We start from the raw sequence: 23,952 nt of genomic DNA on the forward strand, positions 1-23,952 counted from the left end.
CTGTACCCGTCCCCATTTCTGTGCCTCAATATATGTTTTCTTTGGTTTTGTTTCCTAGAATCTTTTTGGTGAATTCTCTCAGAAAGGCTCAGGCTCCTTTATGCTGCACTGATGGAAAAGGGGATCGAACTCTCCTGAGGCTCAAATTGGTCCAACACTGCACAGCTGGTTAATTGGGCAGTTTGAGTTAAGACAGAAATAAAATTGAAGCGGCGTGCCTGGCCCGGCCTGGCTAAGTATCCAGCCCAAATCCAGAAACCACTCTGACCAAATCCCTGCAGCTGCCTAGACCTAGATTTCAGGTTAATATGGACGAGCTCTTCGGTAATGAGGGGCCTTGGTCTCTAAGCAGTAAGAGTCCTACCACTTAAGTCTTCTCTTCTACGCTAATGTTGTGAGGGGCGGAGGGAGTACTGGAAAAGGGGATTTCGGAGCGTAGAGGAAGCGAACCCGGCGCCCAACACAATGCGAGCCACACTGAGGACAAGGATCCTGTGACTGAACATTAATTGAGCACCTACTGTGTACTAATGTGGGGTCTCTGGAGGCAAAGATTTAACACAGTCTGTTAGAAGAGATGTGTCGGGCATTAAAAAGCGTTTGAAGACTTGATATTGGCGCCCCTATTCCCAGAGGCGCACACAGGGACTGGAGCCCTGATTAACTAGCTCCCGGCCGAGACAGCGCAGGCGCATGATACCCCGGAAGGCTACCTCAACGCTCCACCTTGAACGTTAGCCCCGCATGCGCATACCGCTGTCTTTCGGACGCACTCCCGGAAGCACTGGCAGTTTCGGGGCGGGACTAGGAAGCGTTTCCGGGGGCGGGAGGTGCAGGCTGAGGCGGTCGCGGCAGCGACAACTCGAGCGGTCCGGGTGCCGGCTGCCGGCTGCGGAGAGAGCCCCGCGGGCGGGCGATGTGAGCGCGAACCCCTTGATAGGTACGGGGGAGTAAGGACAACGGGCAGCGAGGGGGGCGTGAGGGAAGCCGGGAATGTTCAAGGGCTTCTCGGCGGGCCCGGCGCGCTCACCCTGTCGGGCCCATTCAGCCGACCGGGATGCTGAAGCCGCGCGCGGGCGGTTGGCGGCCTGGCTGCCTGGGTCCAACTCTCGTGATCTCCAGCCGTCCACCGGCGCTCGAACTGCGACACGTAGGGCCCCGGGACAGCGTCTCACCCAAGGTCACCCTGCTACCACCGAGCTCGGTGGGTCCGAGCGCTTAGAGATCCCGCCCCCGTCTGACCGCGGGCTTTGCGGGGGCGCCCGGTGGGCGTGGCCTGTCTCCCTCAGGTTCGAGTCCCCAATCTGCGACGTCTGGTGAGCCAAGGCCGGGAAAACGGCTATTCCGTGACTTCACTGATTTGTCCCTGTCTCCTGGGTTCCACCTCTGTCAATGTCTGTCACCTGTTGTCACCTGCCTTTGCTTTCGCTAAACTTGGTCCTTGTCAACTTTATGTTTACCTTCATTCTGTCTTTCTCGAGGTCATATATGTGTATCTGGACCCTGCCTCCACCTTACATCTGCGTCTCCCGAACCTGTCTTTGCCTCTCAGCCCTTACCCTCGTTTTTGGCCTGTTTTTGTCAGTCCATCCCTTTGGCCATCTGTTTTGTTTTGGTTTGGTTTTCTCCCAATGTCTATGTCTGCTCTTTTGTTTCAGTTTCTTCTAACTGGGTAGGGCGGGGTGGAGTAGGCCTGCCTGGACCTCTGAGCCACGGAAGGTGACTCATGATCCCGTAAAGCTCCCTGTACTGGTGACTTTAACGGGTGACTCTGCCAAGTCTGGCCTTAATTCTGACAGGTGGTGCCCAACTAACTGTAGGGAACAGGAGCGTGTGGTGGGCAGGCAGGCGGCCATCTCAGGGCCACAGCAGCTTGATGATTCCTTGCCTTTTCTTGCCCATGGTTTTTCAAGCCTGTACAGTTCTCCACATCCCTCTGACCCATCCAGATATCCCTCAGAAGCCTGCTCTTTGAGTTAGAACTTCTTAACCAGGTCTTCTTACAGAGTAAGGAAGGATCCAAACTCAGTTTCTCTGCCCTAATGGCTCTTAGAACAGTAGCAGGATTTCTGGGAGAACTTCTTGTTTAGTTCAGAGATTGTGTCAGTATGTTCAGTTATTAAAACCTACTAAGAGTTCATTCTTTGCTTTACAGAACTGCTCACGGGAGAGTCGTGAAACTAACAAGCTCTTCTGTTGTTAAATTCTGCTTTTTGAAAACTCATTCTGTAGCTTTTAGAAATATTCAGTTGCACTTACCTTTAGGTTCAGTGTTCAGCGAAGGGCACAGCAGTGAATACAGTTGAGGATTCCACCAAAGGTCTTGAGGCAAGGAGGTTAATTAAAGCAAAAACAGATTTCTGCCCTGACTCTCCTCCCTTCAGCTTCCTTTGGTTTAGTGAAAGAACCTGCTGTAAGCAGGAAACTTGAGGAAAATTTTGCATGAAGAAAACTCATAGGGTTAGAAAAATATTATTTTAATTATCATAATGCAAAATTGAGTATTATTTCTTGTGTTTTTCTGATGGGGAAGCCCTTTGTTTTATATTCTTTTATTTAAGCTATCACTTTGCCCCTAAGATAGTTTATCAAGCTTTCTTATAAGACATAGCAGCTGAATTACTACCATATTTCATTGAATCCTAGATGGATAACTTATTGAAACACCAAGAAAGAGAAAGCATTGCTAATTAAGCTATGGCATAATGATTTCTTATTGTTAAGGCTTTTTATTTTATTTTATTTTTATAAAAACACCTTTATTTAGACATTCCAAATAAATTTATTTGTACTTTATTTAGGCATTCCAAAACAGTATTATTCTAATGTTTTAGAATGTCTAAAGTGAGATAAATTGGTTAAGGTAATCATTAAGCTTCTTAACATCCAGGTCTAAATCTTCTGAATACTTTTAAATTCAGAGTCAGTATTTACACCCATGTTTTTCCACACTGGGTTGTTCTTTGTGCCATCAGAAATATTGCTGAGGTTCTCAGGAGTGCTCTGTCATAGTCTCAGGCACTGACAGCTATTTAAAACTGACTCCTTGCTGTTACAACCATATTTCAGAAATTTTAAAATGTGAAAAAAATGTGCTTCTTAGAATCAGTGGAATATTTTTCTGTATCACTTTTCATAAATTTTTTCTTTTCTCCTTATTTATATTGCAGTTAGAGTTGGAATAGATTTTTGTCTTGTTTGTAACATGTTGGGGTAAAACTTTTATTTTGTTAGTAGGTAGTTAATAATTTTCATGAAATAAGTGCTGTTCCTGCTTTGTGTTTTCTTGAGTTAAGCTTCTTATTCTGAAATCTAATGAATATAATGGTGCAAATAAAAACATGTCTTTGGCTTTATTGTAATGTATTGGGTTAAATGAGGGCTATAGTATAATGCATTCTCTTTTGAGTTCCAAAGAGTTTACCATAATGGAACTTTTGCACTAGACATTTTAAATAAAACAGTCATTGTAGCTTAAAATTGAAGGGAGTTGTAAATCAGACTTCATAAAGTAGTTGGCTTTTCTTTTAAAGAAATCTTGAAATAATTTTTACTGGAGACAATTTAAGAGTACTGATATATACATTGATTGGGAGACTGAAGACACTTTTCTGAAGGATATTTGAATTCTGCAGAATTATAAAAGCATTTATGATTGTTGATTTCTTACAAAGGCATTTACCAGTGTTGGTTCTTAGTTTTGATAATAATAATGTAAAATGTGAATATTAAAGGAAACTGGGTGAGGAAAATACAGAACTCTGCATTATCCTTGTAACTTTTCTGATAACCTAAACTTATTTCAACTTAAAGAGTCAATTTTAAAAATACCAAGGCAGATGCTAAGAAGGTGCAGAATGGAAGTTAATGTAACCAAATATACCAGTCTTAGTTTTCTTTCTGCTCCTCACACACATGTAGTATTTAATTAGTGAGGCACCTGTACACAGTGACTGGCACCAACATCTCTTTTACATTTTCACCATGGTTTTTCCTTTCAGAAGTCAATGTGATTTTAATTTGAAGCAACACTGAGAAATGGATTTCTCTTCCTCATTCATTCCTGTTGCTTTTTGATGACCATGACATAAGGAACTTTATCCCAGGAATACATTTTTGCATTTGGTAAGTTATAAGTTTGCTAATAATAATGATTTAAAAGTATTTCCTACAGTGGTTCCTCTTTCAGCAAAAATGTAGTTTGTCAGGTTTTTAGATTGCTCCAGACAAGAATGTTGTTTTACTTATTTCTTTTTTTCTGAAGAGGAGATATGGCACATTTCCAGGCTAATCACTACTATGCTTTGTAATAACAGAGTATTTAATTTCAGAGAAACTTTGTTGTTAAGTGTTTTTGTTTTTTTTTTAACTTGTAGTTAAACTTTTATTTGAATCTCAGCATATGCCTTCTGGAATGTGTGATCTTGGATGGGTCTTTTAACCTCTCCAAGCCTTAGTTAACTCATCTTTAAAATGAGTATGGTTATAATGAGTGTTGAAAGACCCAAGTTTGCATAATGTGCTTTGTGAGCTGTGAAGCATTTGATTAATATAAGGAATTTTGGTAGGTGTGGGGTGTTGTTATTTTTCTACATTTGTACCAGTCTTTAAATTTACTAAAGTAGTGTTTATTGTGCTTAAATGTGCTTTTCTACAGTAGGCATTCAATTTACCATATGCTCAGATTAAAGAAATCCCTAGAAGTCTTCAAAACAACTAGCTGGTAGGTCTGCTTCCCTATTATATTGCTGTCATTTGTCTTTAGGAAGTTTAATTGGTGTTTAAATAGTATATAAAATTTGACACACAGTCCCTAAGCTGAATAATAAACAGTGACTGCTGTTAAACACGTCAGAGTTGGAAGGGATTTTGGAAATCGTTTAGTTCAGTGATTCTTCAATATGTTACCCTCCATTCTCTGCTTTAAAAAAGCTCGACAGTCTCCACAAAGCATGGAGAGAATCAGCTGGGATGGGATTGCTGCATTTGTTTTAGGAAACCTTTTGCTATTGGCTTTTTAAAAAAACTATGCACAAAGTGACCTATAAAATTGCTAGTGCCTTATTAAGTCTGGGTGGTGAATCATTTGTTCTGAAGTTTAAGAATGCATTGTGTATTATTGATTATTTGGATTATTTATATATTTATTTATTTATGAAACTAGTATTCACCTTTACCTTCCATACTGTTTCATCTCTCAGATACTAATGGGCCTGAACAAGTACTTTTGTATAAAGTCCCAGTTTAACTACTTACTAGTTGTATGACTTTAGGCAAGTAGCCTAGCTCTTTGTCTATTTCCTGTTCCATACAGTGGAATGAAAATACCTATTGTACAGGTTGTTGTGAGGATTAACTGAGATGGAATATATAAAGTAATTTGTATAGGCTCTGCCACAATGTATGCGTTTAATAAATAGAAGTCACTATTATTATTATTTCTACTAATAAAGACATTTTCCTAGTCCCTCAGTTGTGAAACCTCAGAGTTGGCATGGGTGCCTCAGTTTACTTTGTGTTCCTCTTTTTAAAACAATTTTATTGAAATATAATTCATATACTGTACAATATACTGATTTGAAGTGTATAGTTCAGAGTACTTTAATATCGTCACAGGACTGTATACCCATCACTACAATCTACTAGAGCTTTTATCCCTCTTAAAAGAAACCCCATCTCCATTCCCAGCATCAGCAGCTACTCATCTGCTTTCTGCCTCTATAGATTTGCGTATTTGGACATTTCATATAGATGGGACCATACAATATGTGATCTTTTGTGCCTGTTCCAAGGGTTATCCATGTTGTAGCATAAAACAGTACTTCATACCTTTTTGTTTGCAAATATTCCTTTTATATGGTTATACCACATTGTTTTAACCTAGTCATCAGTTGGTGGTCATTTGGGTTGCTTCCACTTTTTGACTATTATAAATAATGCTTCTGTAAACATTCATGTGCAAGTTTCTATGGATCATATGGTTTCATTTCTCTTGGATATATACTTAGGAGTGAAATTGCGGGGTTATATGGTAACTCGATGTTTAACTTTTTGAGGAACTTGCTAACCGTTTCCCAAGTGGCTGAACCATTTTACATTCTCACCAGCAATGTATGAGGGTTCCAGTTTCTCCACATCCTTGCCAACACTTGTCATTGTTTGCTTTTTAATTATAGCCAATATAATGGATATGAAGTAATATCTTTGTATGGTTTTATTATTAGGGAAGTTGTAGCTTTATGGAAAAATCATGCAGAAACACAGAATTCCCTTATAAGCCCACACACACATAGTATTCCCTCATGTCAAGACTTTGCATCAGCATCATACCTTTGTTACGATTAATGAAACTGTTATTATAATTATACTATTAACCATAGCCTAGTGTTTACATTAGGATTCACTGTTTTGCACAGTTCTGTGGGTTTTTTTAAAATTTTTGTTCTGGTAATGTATACAATCTAAAATTTCCCTTTCTAGCCAAATATACAATTCAGTGGTATTTAATTGCATTCACAATATTATACTACCATCGCTACCATCTATTACCACTTTTCATCACCCTGCACAGAAACTGTACCAATTAAGCATTAACTCCCCATTTCCCTGTCCATACCCTAGCCCCTGATAACTTGTATTCTTGTTTCTGAATATGAATTTGCTTATTCTAATTATTTCTTATTAGAGAGATGATACAATATTTGTCCTTTCTTTCTTGGTTTATTTCTCTCAACATGATGTTTTCAAAATTCATGTTGTCACATATATCAGAACATAATTCCTTTTTACAGCTGAAAAATGTACTATTGTATGTATGTATCACATTTTATTTATCCGTTCATCTGTTGATGGGCACTTGGACTGCTTCTATCTTTTGGCAGTTGAATAATGCTGCTGTAGACATCTGTGTAAAAATACCTGTTTAAGTCCCTGCTTTCAGTTTTTTGGGTATAAACCTAGAAGTGGGATTACTGGGTTATATGGTATTTCTATTCTTTCTGAGGAATCATCAAACTGTTTTTCACAGCAGCTGCATCATTTTGCATTCCCACCAACAGTGAATAAGTGTTCTAATTTTTTCACATTGTGCCGGTTTGAAACTGTCATGTACCCCAGAAGAGCCATGTTCTTCAATCCTCATTCAGTATTGCTGCCTGGGATCTTTTGATTGTTTGTGTGGAGATATGTCTTCACCTGTTCAAGGTGGAGTTGCTTACCGGAATCCTTTAAGAGGGGACCATTTTGGAAAAAAGCTTTAGAGCCAACAAAGCCCACGCAGCCAGAGACTTTGGAGATGCAGAAGGAAAATCCTTCCAGGGAATCCTTATAAAATGAGGAGAGAAAGCTAGCCGATGTCCATGTGCCTTCTCAGCTGAGAGAGAAGCCCCAAACATCATCTCCCTTTTCTTTGGAGTTAAGGTATTTCTCTAGATGCCTTAGTTTGGACATTTCTATGGCCTTAGAACTGTAAATTTGCAACTTAATAAATTCCCTTTTTAAAAGCTGGTCCTTTTCTGGTATATTGTACTCTGGCAACTTTAACAAACTAAAACACACATCCTCTCCAAAAGTTGTTGTTTTTCATTTTTCTAATAATAGCTATTCTAGTGGGCATGCAATCTTTTGTGGTTTTGATTTGCAGTTCTCTGAAGACTAACAATATTAACATCCTTTCATGTGCTTGTTAACCATTTGCGTATCTTTGGAGAAATGTCTATCCAGATATTTTGCCCATTTTTAAATTGGTTTATTTGTCTTTTACTATTGGGTTATAATAATTCTTTATGTATTCTACAGACTATATCCTTATCAGATATCTGATTTGCAAATATTTTCTCTCATTCTATGAGTCACCTTTTCACTTTCCTGATGATATCCTTTGTTGCATTTTCTTGCCTACCAGTTCAGTTGGTTTTATCAGTTTTCCCTGTCTATTTTCTGATCCCACTGTTACTTTCATTACTTAAGACCTAGACTATACTTGCTGAATTCTTATAATTGGCTTCCTCTTCAGACTTTACCCTGCATTAGCCCATCAAATGATTAGTTTCTTGAAACATGTCTCCTGGCATGTCTTTCAGAAGTTTTTAGTGCTGCCTCTAGTGCCCACGTGTAAAGCCCAAACCAGACCTTCTGAAGAGGATGACCCAAGCCTTGCTTTATGGGTTTATATCCTGCCTACTCCCTGTCACTTGTAGATAGAAGCATGGGTTTATATCCTGCCTACTCCCTGTCACTTGTAGATAGAAGCACAGGTCACCAGGGGTTGTCTTTACTGGAAGAGAACCAAAAAATGCCTTGTGAAATGGCTTTATCATGTTAATTTTACCTTAGTCTAGAATGTTGCCTTCATGTGATGGGACAAATAATTTAGTATCTTCAGTGTACCACACTCACAATGCACTAAACTCACAGCAGTTTGAGTAGAAAAAAAAATCAGAATGCCACAAGATTTATAATTTTTCTTTATTTACTAATAAATTAGGTTGGCTTATAGTTTTTTTAATTTGTTGTTCAACTTTGGTACCAAGATTTTATATAAAATTAATTAGAGAACTTTCTTCTACCTTTATTCTGTGTCTTCTACCCTCTGCCCCCCCCCCCGAAACAGTTTGTATAATGTGGGAACTAACTTGTTTCTCAGAATTTTCCCATAAAATCTTTGTACTTTGTATGCTTTTGGAAATAACTTTAAGGAATTTTCTCATTTATTCCACAATTGATCTGCTCAAATTTTTTTCTTAAATAATTTTGAACATTTGTATTTTTCTATAAAACATTATCAATGAGACTTAAAAATTTATTGGTGTAGAATTGTCTTCCCTTATTTTAAAAGGTTTGTATAATATGATTATATTCTCCTTATTCCTAATTTTGTGAATTTGGTATTGCAATTATGATTTCTTCATTTTAAGAATTCAGAATTTTGTTTAATTTCTGAGTGTTCATGGATTTAAATACTTTTAACATTTTCTAATTTTATTTTGTGTATTCACATGTGTAATCATATTGTATAATCACATGTAATTAAATGTGCCCTGTGCTTTTCTGCTTTGGGGAATTTATTGATGCTCTCTCTGTGACCACTTATAGTCATTAATGTAAGTATCTTATAAACATTGGAAAAGAAGGTGTGTTTATAGGATGCAGAAGTTAATATAATTCAGTTAAATTAGCTTTATTAATGATAGCAATCTCTACTTCTTGATCTTTATCTTCATGTTTTATTAAGGATTAAAAGAGGAATATCTATATTTCTTACTACAATTATGTTTCTGTCTCTTTTTCTTTAACACTGTACTATTTTTGACACATACAAGTCATAGGTGAATGCTCATTTTGAATTATAGAATTCATCAATTAAAAATAGACTTTGATGATGCTAAAGAATAGGGAGTGTTTGCTTAACAAGTGCAGAATGTTTAACTAGATTGAACTTAAACATTTGGAAATGGGAGATGAAAAAATACATGTGTGCAATGCTGTCCTTCAAAGCAGAACCTAATAGAAGTACTATAAAAAGAGTTACAAACCCAGAGAGAATAACTATACAAATAATAAGAGAGCGGAAATTTTAGCAGGCAATAAAGAACACAATTGAGAAAATAGAAAATAGAATAAAATCTGGGAAACTTCCACAAGAATTCAGGAAGGGAATAAAAAAATATGAAAACAGTGAGAAGATAATAGAATAAGAAAAAGAGAACTTCAAAAGTGAAAATAGAGATCCAGTGTACATCTAATTAGTATCTTGAGAAAAAGCACAAAACGAATGGAATAGAAAAAATAATCAAATACTTAATAGAAGAAAATTTTCCTCAGTAGAAACCCTCACGTATTCAGAGGAGTCTTGCATCAGCCACGAAGACAAATTAGGCATGGACAAAATGCGGCTGTGTTCCTGCCAAACAAAGTTTAACACCAAATGGCAGGACTCAAAAGGATCTGACTGTTTATAAGGAATTTAACTGTGTTTCAACAATGTAAAATTCATGCCTGGAATCCAATTTAAAAATCACCAGGCATGTAAAGAAGCAGGAAAATACAACCCATAATAAGGAGAAAAAACTCAATAGGAAACAGAATGGAAACGACAAATTTATAGAACTCGTAGACAATTCTGCATTCCATATGTTCAGGAAAGTAGAGAAAAGATTAAGTGTGTTAGATAGGAAGGGGAAAGGTATTTTTTTTATTAATTAAATTTTTTTTTAAGATAACAAACACAAACATTCTTAACATATGATCATTCCGTTCTACTATATAATCAGTAATTCACAATATCATTCCATAGTTGTAGATTCATCATCATGATCATTTCTTAGAACATTTGCATCAGGAAAGGTATTTTTAAAAAGGCCCAAATTGAACTTCTATAGATGAAAAATACACTGTTTGAAAATAGAATTAACACTGCAGAAAAAAAAAATTAGTGAACTTGAAGACACAATAATAGAAATTACTGAGCATGAAAACAGAAAAAGACTGAAAAAATTAATAGACCATCAGTGAGTTGCAGAACAACTTCAGAATACTAAAATACATGTAATTGGAGTTTCTGAGGAGAGTAGAAAAATATTCAAAGAAAGAGTAACCAAAAACTTTTCCAAATTTGATGAAAACTAAAAGCCCACAGGTCCAAGAAGTACAGCAAACCCCAAGCACAAGAAACATGAAGAAAACAAAACCAAGGCACATTGTAATCATACTGCTTAAAACCAGCTGGAGAAAAACAGACCCATTACATACAGAGGACCAAAGGTAAGAAAGTCTTCTTGTCAGAAATAATGCAAGCAAGGAGCCAAGACATTAACATGCTTTAAGTACTGAAAGAAAGAACTGTCAACCTGTAATTCTAGACTGAGTGAAAATCTCTATCAAAATGAAGGCAAAAATACTTTTTTCAGGCATATAAAAAAGCTGAAAAAGTTCATCACCAAAAAGGTAAAGCATAAGACAGACATAGTCAAACAAAAATAAACCAGGCAACACAGTATTAATATCAAAGTGAAATTCAATGCAAAAGCATCAAACATAATAAAGGTTTATTTTTTTAATTATAATTTATTTTTATTTTTATTTTTTATCATAGTAACATATATAACTCAAAATTCCCCATTTTAACCACTTGCAGGTATACAATTGTGTGATATTAATTAAACTAAATTTGCGATATTGTACTGCCATCACCAATTTCATTACCAAAACTTTTTAATCACTTCAAATAAAACTCGGTACCCATTAAGGAATAAGCCCATTACTCTCACTCCTTGACCCCTGGTAACCTGTAATCTACTTTCTGTCTCTGGATTTACTTATTCTAGGTATTACATATAAATGGGAACATAGAATAATTGTCTTTTTTATGTCTAACTTATTCTATTCAGTACGACGTCTTCATTCTTTTTTAAGGCTGAGTAATATTCCATTTTATGTATATATCATATTTTGTTTATCTATTCATCTGTTGGTGAACATTTGGGTTGTTTCCACCTTCTGGTTATTATGACCAGTGCCACTGTCAGCATCAGTGAGCAAATACCTATTTGGTCCGTGCTTTCAGTTCTTTTGGGTATAAACCTAGAAGTGGATTGCTGGGTCACATAGTTCTTCAGCTTTCTGAGGAATGACCAAGATGATTTTCATAGTGGCTGGACCATCTTGTAGTCCCATCAACAATTTATGAGGGTTCCAATTTCTGCATTCTTACCCTCATTTATTTTCTGTTTTTATTTTTAAATAGTCATCTTAATGATCTCGTGGTTTTTCTGCATTTCCCTGATGAACAGTGATCTTTTCATGTGCTTATTGGACATTCTTATATATTCTTTGATTTATTAAAGATCAAGAGAGAAATATCTCTATTTCTTGATATAATTATAGTTAACAGTAACATCTTATTACTCTTTCATCAACAGTAACAAATGTATAATACCAATACTATAGGTCAATAATGAGGTGAAATAAGGTATATGGAAGGATTTGGGTTTACTTTTGTATTGTTTCTTTTCTGGAGTAATGAAAATGTTCTAAAATTGATCATGGGTTATATGACAATTATGTGATGATACTGTGAGCCAGTAATTGCATACCTCATATGATTTGTTGTGTGAATATCTTTCTACTCCATTTGTTTTGTACTTTCTCTCAACAACATTAGTTAGATGTACAGTGAATCACTATTCTTTTTCTTATTCTCCTTCCTTATTCTATTATCTTCTCTCTTACTGTTTTCATATTTTTATCCTTTTCCTGAATTCTCATAGAAATTCCCCAGATTCGTTTCTGTTTTCTACTTTCTTAGTTCTGCTTTTTATTGCCTGCTTAAATTTCTCCTGTTTTATTTTTCTCTCTGGGTTTGTAACTCTCTTGTACTTTTTTTTTTTTTTTTTTAAACATGGACAGGCACCAGGAATCGAACTCGGGTCTTCTGGCATGGCAGGCGAGCATTCTTGCCTGCTGAGCCACTGTGGCCCGCCCCTCTCTTGTACTCTTATTAGGCTTTGCCTTGAAGGATAGCGTTGCACATGTGTGCTTTTCATTTCCCTTATCAGATTATATTGTCTCTCTTAAGGACAGTGACATTTCTTGACCATCTTTGAATTCCCTTCCGTGCTTTAAATATAGTGTTTTATGATTTCTTTTTTTAGTGAGTGAAGTTTTTTAAACAATTTAAACAGCAACTGTACACTTAATATAGTCACAACTGCCTATGAATTTGTAAATATTGCCTATATAGCAGGAACACCTGTAAGAAAGTTTCAGTTTTGCATGATACTAAGGACAAGTAAAATGCAGAAATTCACTCACAAAGTAAGAAGGGCAGGGGTCAGATATAGCATTTATTTTTGTAGAACTATTTTTTAAAATCTTATTCTCAGTCATTTAAAATTCCACAACAAAATTTCAAAGCTATGAGGAAAGGATGAGTTATTTAGTAAATGGTGTTGGAAGAACAATCTAGCCACTTTGGAGAGTAAAGGGCTGAATTCCAATAAACCAAAGTAAGTTCTTTGTGTGTTAAAGGTTTAAACGCTTTACAATAAAAAGCTACCAGGAAAAAGTCTTAAGTAAGTCCTTTTTATTCTATTTGTTTAAATAATCTTTTTTTTTTTTTGTCTGTCTGTTTGTTTGTCTTTTTTTGTTTAAATAATCTTAGAGTGGAGAATCCTTTCTAAGCCTGATATAAAATCTTGGAACCATAAAAGCAAAGATTGATTAAGTTATATAAATTTAATTTTGGCAAAAAGTCTCATAAGATTAGCAAACTGAAAAAATTGGTGACATAGGACAAAGGTTAATCTCCTGAATTTACAAAAAAAAAATTGCAAATAATAAGATAAATAGCCCAATTTATGAGGAAAGGATATGGCTGATAATTTATAGAATAAAGAAATCCATATGGCCAGCAAATCCAGGTAAGGAGCATCAGTCTTACTCTAATTAGTGAAATGCAAATCAAAACAACAGTGAATCATGGATTATTCACTTAGAAGTTAAGCAGTTTTTTTTTCTTGTTGTGTAACAGTGTTGGCAGAGGTGTGGGGAAGTAGACAACAGTCATTTACTGTTGGTGGTAATGTACTTCTGGAAAGTCCTTTAGTAAAGTATGTCAGGAATGTCAAGTGCATAGACCTCTGACCCACCTAGAAATTTACCCTTCAAGTAGTTAATTATTCAGTGATGTCCATTGCAGCATTGTTTGTAATTTCAAAAACCTGGAAATCTGAAATTTCATAAGAAGAAAACTGCTAAATTGTGATATATCCATATAACAAAAAGTTATGTAACCATTCAAGAAAATGAGTTAGGTCTTTTTTTGATAATGTGGGAGGATCATCCAGATATAGTAAGTGACAAAAGCTAAGTGCAGAGTAGAATGTGTGTAATGAACCCATTTGGGTAGAGCTCTTTGAAGTATGTATACATGATTTATTCTGGTATTTTTAGATACGTTCTAAAAAAAATATAGGAGTTCGTTAATGGTGATTTCCTTTGGGGAGACTAGGAATAAATGATGGATTTTTTTTACAGCTTTCTGTAATTTTTTTTTGCTTGTGCATATATTGTACCCCCACCTTTTTTTCAAAATCCAAAACCAAAATTCCACAGTGGTGAGATCCAGCAGAGAATCTATTCACCCAGATGTAGTTCCCAGAATTCGTGTATTTCTAGACTGTACATTTAGATAGTCAGACTTTTTCTTCTGCAATTAAAAATATCTAAATAATTTGTTTCATGATCTATTTTTGTTTTAAGTTTTGAAAATGTTTTAGACTGTAAACTGATACTTCATTCTAAAGACATTATTTTTTCTCTTAAAATTGTTAATAACCAATGATCTAGTATTTTAGCATCTTGTTAGAGGAGGCAGAGTGATACGATAGGAAAAATAGCATAGGCATTGGAGTCATACAGACCTGGATTCAAATCCCAATTTAATGCAAACTAGCTTCTAACTTTGGGCAAGTTACTTAAAATAGCTGAACTTGATCTTGAGCATATGAATCCCTGCATTTGCAGAATTATTATAGACTAAGAGAAAAAAGGTATACAGACCCTGGCATTTAGTAATGATTCAAGAAACACTAGTTTCTCCTCTGGGAATCTCTCCCTGTCCCTCTTACGTGACCTAAAATCTTTGTCTGTTTGGGTTGTCTGGTTCTTTTATCTCATACTTATAAAACTTGATATTTAGGAATGTTTGGTTATGTTGTTAGGGCAAGATGAACAACAGCACTGATAAATCCGTTGTTTTTAGTATATTTTATTTTACTAAGAAAGTATGGGGCATGAGCAGAATCTTTAGCAGAGTTTATCTTGATTGCTGTTATTTCAGGTTGTCTGAAATGCTTGGCTTTACCCACAAAATATATTTATAATAACAATGCAGGTAATCCCTTATTTTTCTGTGGTAACTTTATCTTCAGCTGGAGTTTATTCCCTAATAGGGATAATATTAACTATTCTCTTTGGCTTTTAACTCTGTGAAAATTTTATGCAGACTACCAGATAAAAAGATATCTTACCTGCTATTTCATACTGCTTCACATCATTAGAAGCTCTCTCTACGGGGCTAAGATTCTGACATCAGCTAGAGAAAACCCTCATTGTTTGAAACAAGTGTCACGCTTGGTGCTGAAGGGCTGAAAGCGTAAATGGTCTGGTTCCACCATTTTAGGCTCCTTGCTTATTGCTTTCACTGGACTTAAATCTAGTAGTCAGGATCAGTTCATTCTTGCCTCAGAGCCTTTGCGCATGCTTTTCATTCTTCCCACAATGCCATTGTTACATAAACTTGGCAAATGTGAGTGGATCCGAGGCCTCTGAAAGGTTCCATCACTTTCATAGGCATCACATTTATTTTGATTAGAAATATTTACTTTGTTTTCCTTAAGAGATTTGTGTAGCTTACAAATCTACTCACCTGTGGATTCTATTTTCTCACCCACAGAGGCAAAATCAAGAGTTAATACTATGAAAAGTAGAGAGTGGTTCCTGCTTTGAGCCACATTCACATTGCAAGACTTGTTCTGGGCCCCAAATCCTACAGCACACATCTAGAAAGGAGAAGAATGAATAAATGTGCCACCCTGCTAATACCCACAGGCGAGGGAACTTGATGGAACTTTGGAGCATAGTTTTCTTCATGATTCAAAGGGGATAGAAGTTTCTCTTTGTGAAGGGGATAGAGTAAGTTTCTCTTTGAGCTGGAATTGATCCTAATTTTTCTTTCTATTGTAGCACTGAACAAGATTTGTGATGAAATGGAGCCTGGAACAAACTCTTTTCGAGTAGAATTTCCTGATTTTTCCAGCACCATTCTGCAGAAACTGAACCAACAGCGCCAGCAAGGACAATTATGTGATGTCTCCATTGTTGTCCAAGGCCACATTTTCCGGGCACACAAAGCTGTTCTTGCTGCCAGTTCACCCTACTTTTGTGATCAGGTACTTCTGAAAAACAGCAGGAGAATTGTTCTGCCTGACGTAATGAACCCAAGAGTGTTTGAGAACATTCTCCTATCTAGTTACACAGGACGTTTAGTAATGCCAGCTCCAGAAATTGTTAGTTACTTAACAGCAGCCAGCTTCCTCCAGATGTGGCATGTGGTGGACAAATGCACTGAGGTTTTAGAGGGAAACCCTACAGTCCTTTGTCAAAAGCTAAATCATGGCAGTGACCATCAGTCTCCAAGCAGCAGTAGTTATAATGGCCTGGTAGAGAGCTTCGAACTGGGCTCTGGGAGCCATACTGATTTCCCCAAAACCCAAGAACTTAGGGATGGAGAGAATGAAGAGGAGAGCACCAAAGACGAGCTGTCATCTCAGCTCACTGAGCATGAATATCTACCCAGCAACTCGTCCACAGAGCATGACCGGCTGAGCACTGAGATGGCAAGCCAGGATGGGGAGGAGGCGGCCAGTGACAGTGCTGAGTTCCACTACACTAGGCCAATGTACAGCAAGCCCAGTATAATGGCTCACAAACGCTGGATCCATGTGAAACCCGAGCGCTTTGAGCAGGCTTGCGAGGGCATGGATGTACATGCAACCTATGATGAACACCAGGTCACTGAGTCCATCAATACTATGCAGACCGACCACTCAGTCCAACCTTCAGGAGTGGAGGAGGACTTTCACATTGGAGAAAAAAAAGTGGAAGCAGAGTTTGATGAACAGGCAGACGAAAGCAATTATGATGAGCAGGTGGATTTCTATGGCTCTTCCATGGAAGAGTTTTCTGGAGACAGGTCAGATGGGAATCTTATTGGGCACAGACAGGAGGCTTCCTTAGCATCAGGCTACAATGAGAGTATTGAAATGGTAACAGGGATTAAAGAAGAAGCTTCCCACTTAGGATTCTCAGCCACAGACAAGCTGTATCCTTGTCAGTGTGGGAAAAGTTTCACTCACAAGAGTCAGAGAGATCGACATATGAGCATGCACCTCGGTCTTCGGCCTTATGGCTGTGGTGTCTGTGGTAAGAAATTCAAAATGAAGCATCATCTTGTGGGCCACATGAAAATTCACACAGGCATAAAGCCGTATGAGTGTAATATCTGTGCAAAAAGATTTATGTGGAGGGATAGTTTCCATAGGCATGTGACTTCTTGTACCAAATCCTACGAAGCTGCAAAGGCTGAACAGAATACCACTGAGGCTAACTAAAAATAGGATCTGGCCCTTGAGTGGCAGGCACAAAAATAAACTTATGGTAATTATGCAAATCTGGGCACAGATGATGCGTGCTACTTGTTATTATGAGAGAAGCTTATAAAAAAAGGAAGATATTTCTGCAAGACCAGCTCTAAGTAGGCCAATTTAAAAATCTAATTCCTCAAGTTTATATGTTCCAGTCTTGGCCTGGAGGAAGGAGTAAGGGAATATGTTAACCCACCACTCAGCTGGCAAGGTAAATCTCGAGGCCAGTTGTGATTGAGGCAGGTGGACTTTATGATATAGTCACCTGCACTTGGAACTAGACTTCAACCCACCAGTTCCATTTCAGGTGGCAGCAATTTTTAATCACTCATTATAAGGTCATGTTGAAACTTTGTTTTGCTCTTTTAGATAGCTAGGTGTGTGGATTTGTTTTGGTAGTTGCTTCACTGAATGAAATGCTCCTTATGTAAAAGCTACAGATAATGTGATCCCTAGAATGAGAAATTGATTAACACAGCTCTTGTTTGATTTCATTCTTTGTAAAGGGTATGTTAACTAAAACTATAGAAATGGGAAAAGGGTCACACACTAAGTATGAAACAACTTACGGTAAAAGTTTCGATTTCTCTAAGATGCCGCTGTCATAATGTGTTTCAGACTCTTGATAAAGCAAAAGTTTTGTATTTTAGTACTAACGTTTAGTTTGAACAGTCATATCTAGTTGTAATTCCCTAGAGTACCAGAGATGGGTGTTTGTAATTGGTTTGCTGCCCCAAATCCTATTCCCTTTAATTGTATCATCTACAACAGTGGGATCCACTCTGTGGCTAGTAGATGTCTAGCCTGCTGGGACTCTGACCAGGGTACCTTTGGCTGCTCCAGCCATTGCTCTGCCTCAGGTTGTGGTGCTTTTGGCCACAAATAATGGGAAGGAGCCAAAAGTCATGGCTGAGAGTTACCTGTGAATTTTAGAAACTAATATGAGTACTTGGTGACACTCTAGATGTCAGAGTGAGAGTTGCAGAGAAGTAGAATTTTATGAGTGGCAGATGATACTTGAGACGGGATAAAGAAAAACTGCCCAAGGAGAGAGGTGTCTTGAAAATACGCTGTTGCAGGGAATGCTCTTTTAGGGGGTACACTGAGCTAATACTGCCAATTCTTTGAGTGTTCAGTGTATTTTAAAAGAGGAAAAGAAGGAGTCCTAATTTTAGCAAAGTAGTCTACAGATTCATGTTCCCAAATTATAGATAAAGCTGCATAAATTTACAAGTCCACATAGCTTGTACCTACCAAGAAACAACAAGTGCAGCTATTCTGAGAACTTTTCTGTTCTGTTCATCAGTTAGATGTTTCATATTAAAAAAGAAGTGTATACCCAGAATGCTTTCAAACCATGTAATATACCTGAAGTTATCATTAGGTTAGGACATGGTGCTACTGTATGTCAACTTTTCCATAAATTTACTTATCTATAACGTCTAAATTCTAAACAGAAACTTTTTTTTTCTTAAAATAAAAATAAGTTTCTTGGATTTGGGCTGAAATTTTATTTTGAAAGTTTGGCTTTGCTCTAATGTGACAGACATTGCTGGCAATGGCCTCTGATCCTCAAGCTACTAACACCAAGGAGTTTACTGTTGAATATTGTCTGTAAAGGGGAAAGAAAGTACTTATATATCAGTTAACTATTGTAATCAAGATTTACAAAACAGGGATCTATTCACTAACACTGTATCATTCTCAGTATATAAAAAGCACTTTGTATTTAAAACTTTATATATAAATATATATATATATATTGTTTTTTAACCTAGAAACTAGATAATACCTCTTGTTTGTTTGCCACGTTAATAACATCTTCTCTCAATTTTGAAGTCCCTTCTCTATATACCTAACAGAAGTGTACAGAAGTGACTGTACAGTCAAGCTCAGTGGTTTCTTCTCCTTTTCTCAGTCAGAAGCCGGTAGGTTTTAGATATTATCCTAGCCATTATGTATGAGGAGAAATTGTTTTATACTCCTAATTTCATGACTAAGGCAGTGAAGCCATTTCGTTCTGCCAAAAGCCAATCATCATCTCCCATCAAGCAAGAAGGCTTGATGTGTTGTTTCCTTTTAAAGATTATGTTCAAATGAGCATTGGAACATTTGAGAAGAAAAGTTTGAGAGGTAAAATAAAAATATTATAGGGCGGGCCACAGTGGCTCAGCAGGCGGGGTTCTCACCTGTCGTGCCGGAGACCTGGGTTCAATTCCTGGTGCCTGCCCATGTAAAAAAAAAAAAAAAAAAATTATAGAAAAATCATGGTTCTTCAGTTATGTTGCAGTCAGCACAGCAGCTTTGCCATGAGCAATAATGAAGAACTTTTGTTCCGCCAGGAGTTATGGCTTGTCCCTGGAGTGGTAGTTTTGGAAGCAGTCAGTTGTTCTGAGTCTTATTTAATGTTTTGTGAGGAGAGGACTATCTTTTATTGAAATCCTGATATGTATATCAGCTGCTAAATGCAGAACTAAGTATAAGTTCCTCACATCTGCTGTTTTCGGTTTTTTTTATTACATTTGGAATTTTTGTTGAAACTGGGTTTGCTAGTTGGGTCAACCAGATGATCTGAAATGCTGGCCGCATTCAGAGAGGCAGGGGAAGGGGATTGCCTTAGTTTAGATATTAAAAGTGAATTTTTATAAACTCTGCATTTTAGGGTTAGGAGATCATCTTGCATTACTACCTTTTTCCTCCCCACCTTGGATTGGAGTGATAATCTTTCCTTAGCCTCAATACAGCTTTAGAAAGTCTTTACCCTCCTGGATCAGTTTGGGTAACATTTTCCAAACAGTTTTTCAGGGATCGTTTCAGTGGCCTACAACCAAGGACTTTCCCTTTACTTTGAGTCTTAACTGTTTTCTCCCATCCCGTTGGGGAAGGGCTTCAAAGCACCACCTTTAGTATTTATTAGTACTTATACCATGCCTTTAATTTTAGTTATACACATTACAGTAATCCACTTGGTAAAGTGTTTAAGGAAAAACTAAGATAGCCTTTCCACAAGTATTTTAGGTTATGCCTGGGCTCCTGGACCCAAGCCAGTTGTTCTTAATTTCTAGATCTCATCTTCCTCTAGTCCCTTCTTTTGACCACCACTTTAAGAATCTGCCCAGTAGGTCCCCTCCGTTCTAGTGGGCATTTGCTAACTAAACTTTAGACTGGCTTTTGGGAAAGCTGTTTAACCTCAGTGGCTCCTTTCCTTGGAGGAAATGCATCCCCAAGCTGTGCAAAAGTGAAGTTGAGGCAGAGCAGAAACAACGTAGCTGTGCTTTCCTTGGGAAAGGGTGTGTGCTGTGGTCCCCTGGGAAAGGGTGGAGAGGGGACCATAACACTAAATCCAGGTATTTAAATTTATAAGATCTCTGATAAATTAGGAATGCAGGAAACCAATTAACATACTACAAAGACACACGCCCCTAATCTGTGCCATTGATTTTGTGATTTAGGTTGTTTTCATGGGTGACTTTATTCAGTGAAACCAGGGTTTGTCTGTATTTTTTTTGTTTGTTTTTTGTTTTTGCTACTATATATTTAAAGGTACAAATTTCTTCAGATCTCTACTGATAGTGCCCTGTGGGAAGATGCTGGAACACATTTTACAAAATGTGACTTTTTGTTTTTAGTTTTGCTTGAAGCCTGTGTCATAATGTCAGTTGCTGCTGCCTTTTTTCCTTTTATGAGGGTCCCAATGTTTCTTCCAGAAAATTACTTGATTTATGCAAGTCAGATGACTCTGAGGCCACAAAACCATTTGATGATAAATAGATTATCATTAGGTACATATCTTATTGATATTTTGTGAAATGTTATGCCTGTGTTGCAAAAGTTGAATAGTTTTGTCTTTATATATTGCTGTCTTCAGTGTACAGCATGGTTTTACTTAACTGAATGTTACTGTTGAATATTTTCTTCTTATAGAAGAGACCATGCCCTTTTGTATGACATGTTTTAATAAATGTTATCTGTCAACTTTGTAAAAGTTTTGTTATTCACTCTGGGTGGATGACCACATGTCTTTGTTTTCATTCTGGCTTTTGCCCCTGTGAAGAAAAGTTACATTGTGGCCTTTTGATAAACAAATGGCAAATAGGTAGTCTGAGCAAATAGGCAGTGATTTACCATTTACTGTGCCAGGTGTTTATGATTATTATCTCATTTAAAACTCTCACCAGCCCCATCAGGTATTTAGGTGTGCTGAATATTCTGTGTGCCTCTCAGGATCTCCACCCCTGTCGTTTGCTCCAAGAGACTGACCTCTGTGACTGAGGCTGACTTCTGGCTTCTGGTCAGCATCCAGCAGAGAGCTGGGAAGAGATTGGCCTATGAGAGAACAGAGAAGTTGGGGAGTGTACTCCCCTTGGCTCCCTCCTACAGTGCATTTGCTGTGGCTGGGTTTCTCTGCCAAGGGCCACAGCTCCTGTTAGGCAGCCTCTGGTTTTGGCAACCACATTCTCCCCTTATCCCTTCAAGTCTAGGGGTGGTCCTGACTCCTGCTTTTGCCAGCCTTTGGGTGTGCACTGGCTTCATTACATTCCTTTAACCATGCCCACACCCTTATAAATAGTCCTTTTATGAAACTCTCCTCAGTCATCCCATTTGAGTGTGCCATCTGTTAGCTGCCAGGACCCTGGCTGATACCTTGGGTATCCTCATTTCACATATGAGCCTGCGGTGATTCAGAGAAGTTACAGAAACTATGGGGTGGAGCTGAGATTCAAATGAATACTTCACAGCCACAAGGCATGGTGGTTATTTTTTCCACTGGTTTAATGCCTGTATGCTCTATAATAGGATCTCTGCCTCACCTCACTTTGCCCCTTCCTGTTTACCTACCCCCAAGACCCCTTTGCCTCTCCACCCTCACCCCCCCCCACTCCCACCTCCCACAGAAACCCTGAAGCAGCAGCAGCAGTGCTCTTTAAAAGTGCTTCAGGCACTAAGGGCCCCGCATATTTCCTAACAACAGCTCATTACCAGAGACACTGCTTGTTTTAGACCAAACTTAACCATCTTCCCACACAAACCTTCTGTTACCACTGTTTGTTGTTTTTTCCCCTCCCTTTGCGATTTTGAAGCCAATTACAGATTGCCTCAGCTATCTTAGCCATTCTCTGTATGGGGAAGGAGAAATTGAGCAGCACCATATCTATCTAGCCTTTATTCACCTGGTTGTCTGAGGCAAGGCCTGTCCATCCTGACAGGGCAAGAAGCACCAGCTCAGGACCTACAGTACAGTGACCCCACTACCCCCATTTTCACCCCTCCTAGATTCTCCCTAAGCCTCTGGTTACCAGCTGTTCAGCAGTACCCACCTAGGAAACGGGTATCCCCACAGCACACGTCTCCCCCATGGGGACCTCTGGAAAGTGAAAATAAGCACTGTGTTTCTCTTCAGGAGAAAGGAAGAGTTGAGTTTGCTCATTTGTATTTGGGAACAGAAGGAGGGGGTGGGATGTGAAGGGTGTTATCCATATGGAGCATATAACACCTGTGCAGTTTATTTAAATTTCCTCATAGTCAGTTCAGGGACCGCAGCTTACCATCAAACCACCGAAGCATTCCTTGAGACATTCTCCATGACTGGGCATCTTGGAAGGGTACACAGCTCTAGAATTTGCCTAGTCAATAAACCAGTTAGCAGGTCAACAACAGGAAATGAGGTAAGCTTAAAGTTGCTGTAACAATTTATTTGGTGATTATTTTAAATATGTTCCTTCTCAGTGTAGATACATAAAAGATAAGAACTCTACCCTTTCAAGTATATTGTTCTTTTAAGAAAAGTTGGCCAGTGCTGTATGAATGAAGATGACCACAAATGACCTTTTTTTCCTTGACAAAAAAAACGAGCTGGTGGGTGTGGGGTGGTGGTAATAGAGAAGTCTCGTGGTCTTTTCTATTCTGAACTGGTTTGACTAGTTTGAATCAGCACCAAATGATTTGATTTTTAAATCTTTTACCACTTTCAATTTCTTCCAAACAGATGAGCCATTGTGCTTTACAAGTAGCTTGATGCAATTACAGTACAGTTACAGCTGTCTTTTCGGAGAGTATATGGGCTCTATAAAAACAAGACAATTCATGAGCAGTATTGTAGATAAATACCGGTTATTACAAAATAGTGGCATCTTGCTTAGACGCTTATGATTATGAGTTCTATTTTTTCTTCCCAATATTCCAAAATAAGAAGCCAGTACTAAAGCTATTAAGTGTATTTATAACTTAATGAGATACTAGTTATTCCCTGGAGTATACTGGTCTGCCTAATGTCCCAGCTAATCTTTATTAATGGGAGCTAAAGGCTGCCTCTAGAACTGCCCATTTTGTTAATTTGAGGTCAGCAATGATGTGATAAAATCTCAGTTGTTAGGGTTCTCTGCAAAGATCCACAAAAGCACAGCACTCTACTTAAGATGAATGGATGGATGTCAAATTGGTAAACTCTGCTAGAATTCCTGCAGGAATTGGCACAGCTAGAAAGGCTTTAAAGTGACAGCAACGTGTCCTTGAGCCAAGCTAGAAAAGATTATTTTTACCTCATCTATATAGAATTGCATGATGTATAAACTTTTGTCTAATCACTGTATGAAAAATATGAGAGAATTTCTCTTGGATGGAGAGAATTTTTTTTTAATTGCAGTCTGTAGGAATTTATGTTATCACGTAGGCTCTGAATACCCACTCAACCGTCTGAATGCCATACTACATTAATAGGCATGAGAAGAATTGGGATTAGGAAATGAAA

General features: G+C 37.8%; 1 protein-coding gene across 4 annotated transcripts; it reads left to right on the plus strand.

The window, feature by feature from the left end:
* The first annotated feature begins 825 nt into the window (after positions 1-825).
* Positions 826-18,700, plus strand: ZBTB43 (zinc finger and BTB domain containing 43). Of its 4 annotated transcripts, XM_077145149.1 has the most exons (4): positions 826-940; positions 4,002-4,125; positions 4,658-4,723; positions 15,745-18,700. In XM_077145149.1, exon 4 carries the CDS (start codon positions 15,768-15,770, stop codon positions 17,169-17,171), a length of 1,404 nt encoding a protein of 467 aa, XP_077001264.1. In that variant the 5' UTR covers positions 826-940; positions 4,002-4,125; positions 4,658-4,723; positions 15,745-15,767; the 3' UTR covers positions 17,172-18,700. The 4 variants fall into 4 exon arrangements, with proteins under 4 accessions (XP_077001264.1, XP_077001255.1, XP_077001280.1 ...); XM_077145140.1 differs by lacking the exon at positions 4,658-4,723; XM_077145158.1 differs by lacking the exons at positions 826-940; positions 4,658-4,723 and adding an exon at positions 1,070-1,316.
* The last annotated feature ends 5,252 nt before the right edge of the window (positions 18,701-23,952 follow it).

Source organism: Tamandua tetradactyla, chromosome 2 (assembly GCF_023851605.1).
Source record: "Tamandua tetradactyla isolate mTamTet1 chromosome 2, mTamTet1.pri, whole genome shotgun sequence".
Classification (NCBI taxonomy): domain Eukaryota; kingdom Metazoa; phylum Chordata; class Mammalia; order Pilosa; family Myrmecophagidae; genus Tamandua; species Tamandua tetradactyla.